Raw genomic sequence first — 3,948 nt, forward strand, 5'->3', positions numbered from 1 at the left:
TATATATATATATATATATATATATATATATATATATATGTATATATATATATGTATATGATTCATCATCATTTAATATCTGTTGTTGAATTGCTGTCCATATCATGCACCATATAATCTTCCTTTTACTTGGAGAGAAAAACCGTTCGTGGCTGTGGCCAATAGAGGTTACAGCTCTCTGAATTTTCTCCATCCTATTCTTATTCTAGCTATCACATCCTCCCCCACTGCTAATTTGGTCCCTAGGTAGCAGAAATTATCTACTACTTCTAATGAGCCACCAGGACATTTGAGAGAATCGATTTCCCAAGTCTCTAAAGTTTTAGGATCCTATGCATCTTCATATATATAATGAGCTTGTTTAAGTTTCCATCTACGAAATCCACTTACAAGGCTTTAATTGGCCCTGGTTTGTTACAGGAGACACTTGACCAAGGTTCGGTGCTGTAGGACTGAACCAGGAACTGCACAGCCTGTACCTCTGTGTTTTCCACAAATTGGTATTTAAAAAAAAATAATAATAGGTTCCTTGATAAATACCATGGCTGACACCCTCTCTAATTTGTGCTGCTTTAAATGTATATAATAGCTAGTTGTCTGTGCCCTGTGAGTCAACCTTGCTTGAATAGTTCAATCTTTTTCTGACTTTATACAATATAAAGATAGATTCTGGTAGTTCAACTCTACTCTGTCTACATTATTTACATTTGATGGATATTTATCCTCCTCTTGTTTGTTGTTAACACAACGTTTTGGCTGATATACCCTCCAGCCTTCATCAGGTGTCTTAGGGAAATTTCGAACCTGGGTTCTCATTCCAAAGGTATTTTTCAATGTTGTTGTTATTATTATTATTATTATTATTATTATTATTATTATTATTATTTTTATTTTTATTATTCATACACCATATGCCCGTGGACATATGGCATAGTAGTTAAGAGCACGGGCTACTAACCCTAAGATTCCGAGTTCGATTCCAAGCAGTGACCTGAATAATAATAATGAAAATAATGATAATAATAACATCGAAAAATGCCTTAGGAATGAGAACCCAGGTTCAAAATTTCCCCCAAGACACCTGATGACGGCTGGAAACATTGTGTTAACGACAAACAAGACGAGGACAAATATCTGTCAAATGTAAATGTAAATAATGTACATAATTCCTCATCTCTTAAATATAGAACTGTATTATCTACTCTGTCTATATTATACTAATATGCCTGTTTCAGATTTGATCTCTGTCCCTATTTGTTCAGCGGGTGAGGTAATTCATTTCAAAACTACTCCAATGAAAAGGTTGGTCTACCTGGAATTTTAACCCTACTCTAACTGTATGCAGTCCATGATTACAATTCTTTCTCCATTATGCACACATGTGCTAACATACATGCATGTGTAATGTGAATACACACACACACACACACACACACACACATCGCAGCTGAATTGATGACATTTTGTATGTTAGAGTATGTTTGACTAACTGTTATTTGCTTTTGGTTTTATTGTTTTTCTATATTCTTTTCATTAAATTCAACTCTATATCTTGTCTTTCTCTCCCTTCTCTCTTTCTTTTTTCTATGTTCTTTCACTTTCTCTCATACACAAACAGTTTTAAATATGTCAACATATATACATGGATGTATGATATAGCATATATTTCTGAAGCAGGTGTTATGTTGCCATAATATTGAGGTAGTGGTCTCTCAACAATAGTGTTTGTGGTTATTAGAAGCTGTACTTCTATATAGAGCGTTGCATAATAATAATAACAAAGGGTTTCTCATTACACTGGTTCACAACATATGTGAAGGTTATGGGACATTTAATATTGTATATGAGAGGTATTAGGTGATATTAACCAGAATTCAGATAGATCATAGCACTAAAATTTGCTAGAATAGACTATAGATTAAAATGGTGGCTATATTGATGTCAGGTTGCATTGAGCATAATTATGGCTCAAAACCATTGTAGCTGGTGAACATATCTTTCATGCAGTCATATCGTAACTTGAACTACATTGTCCAACGTGTCTTTCCTTTTTTTAAAGACAGTTAGTATGATTTGAGGAAAATTTGGCTACTATTTCTAGCAGGTTGTGTAATCACATATAAGTCCCACGAGTAGTTTGAGACTTCCTTGTTGATTCATGTTGTTGTTGTTTAGCCCCAAACTGGCCTTGATCAGGCAGACCTATGAAGTTATTCTATTCATGACAATATTTTTATTATTGAAACAATGTATGAAAATTTCATTACTCAATGCATCCTTTCCTTTTAAAGGCAACAGTGTGAAATTTGAAGGAAATTTGACTGCTCTTTTTAGCAGATCAAAGCTTTCATGGTGACAGATGGGACTAGAATAGACAGAGAGGTCGAGGTAACCAGAACAGATGATTGAGAACATGAGAAGAGGCTGGACTGGCTGAAGGAGGTTTTAAATGAATTGATGATATGAGATGATAATTGTTTCTAGAACCACCAACTTTGAGAGGAGGGGCTGAGTTAATTACATCAACCCCAATAGTAGACTTGCATTTAATTTCATCAGCTCCCCCCCAAAAAAATGTAATATAAAGTTGAGCTGAGTGAGGTTTGAACTCAGAATATAAAAGGACATAACTAAATATTGCAAAGGTATTTTAATTCGAGGTTCTGTTGTTTTTGCTAATTCACCAGAAAGAAGTAGAAAGAGGGGAGAGAGAAAGAGAAAAAGAGTGGAAGAAAGGGAGAGGTGAAAAAGGAAAAAGCGTGATGGTGAAAAAATAATTTATTTTCAAATTGTGTTATGATGACATTCTCCTTGGTCATGTTTTGATTGATTGCTATTTATAGTTGAAATTAATCTATTATTTACTAGATTAATAATTCACCGTTTATCCAATAAATAAATCCATTATCATTGTGAATTGGTTTTTAATATTTTACAATCTCTAAAGACCAGGATTATTATATGAGAGAAAAGGAGAAAGAGAGAAAAAAAGATTTAATTCATTATCAAGCTATGTTATTTGCCATATAAAAGACAACACTGTATGGTTATGGTTGTTGTTGTTGTTAACAACACTACCACTGTAATCCTCTTACCTCTCTTTTAGTCCTCTTCCTTCTGGTTATTATTATCACTTTTCTCCAATTCCTTATTATCATTATCATCATTGATAACACTGATGATGCTATCATTGTTATCATCATCATGAGTTTCTCATCAAGGCATGCATGTAAAAATATTTTTTTAAATATGTTTGGTAAGAAGATTGTTTCCCAACCACATGGTTCCAGGTTCACTCCTTCTATGTAACACCTTGGGCAAGTGTCTTCCACTTTAACCTCGAGCTGACCAAAGAACTGAAAGAAGCCTGTTGTATGTGTGTTTGTGTGTGTGTGTGTGTGTGTGTGTGTGTGTGTGTGTGTGTGTGTGTGTGTGTGTGTGTGTGTGTGTGTGTGTGTGTGTGTGTGTGTGTGTGTGTGTGTGCATGCACATACCTGTGTTTGTCCTCTCCACTGCTTAACAACTGGTGTTGGTGTGTTTACATCCCCATAACTTAGTGGTTCGGCAAAAGAGTTCCAAGAATAATAGAATAAGAAGAAGAAAAGAGGCAGGTAGATCGAAGAAGTAGGCAGTGTTAAAAGAAGGTAGAGGAGCAGCAAAAAAGCTTTTGGTCGATAACACTGATGATGCTATCATTGTTATCATCATCATGAGTTTCTCATCAAGGCATGCATGTAAAAATATTTTTTTAAATATGTTTGGTAAGAAGATTGTTTCCCAACCACATGGTTCCAGGTTCACTCCTTCTATGTAACACCTTGGGCAAGTGTCTTCCACTTTAACCTCGAGCTGACCAAAGAACTGAAAGAAGCCTGTTGTATGTGTGTTTGTGTGTGTGTGTGTGTGTGTGTGTGTGTGTGTGTGTGTGTGTGTGTGTGTGTGTGTGTG

The 3,948-nt window shown here is 35.1% G+C and overlaps 1 protein-coding gene across 7 annotated transcripts in view; it reads left to right on the forward strand.

The window, feature by feature from the left end:
• Window positions 1-3,948, forward strand: part of LOC106875810 (rabphilin-3A) — a 285,702-nt gene that overhangs the window by 156,885 nt on the left and 124,869 nt on the right. For 3 of the 7 annotated variants that reach the window (XM_052970468.1, XM_052970470.1, XM_052970465.1), the window contains exon 3: window positions 1,236-1,302. The exons of the other annotated variants lie outside the window; for them this stretch is intronic. In XM_052970468.1, coding sequence (XP_052826428.1) covers window positions 1,295-1,302 — 8 coding nt within the window. In that variant the 5' untranslated portion in view covers window positions 1,236-1,294. The remainder of the gene's footprint in view (window positions 1-1,235; window positions 1,303-3,948) is intronic. 7 annotated transcript variants of the gene reach the window in all.

This window comes from Octopus bimaculoides, chromosome 1 (assembly GCF_001194135.2).
Source record: "Octopus bimaculoides isolate UCB-OBI-ISO-001 chromosome 1, ASM119413v2, whole genome shotgun sequence".
Classification (NCBI taxonomy): domain Eukaryota; kingdom Metazoa; phylum Mollusca; class Cephalopoda; order Octopoda; family Octopodidae; genus Octopus; species Octopus bimaculoides.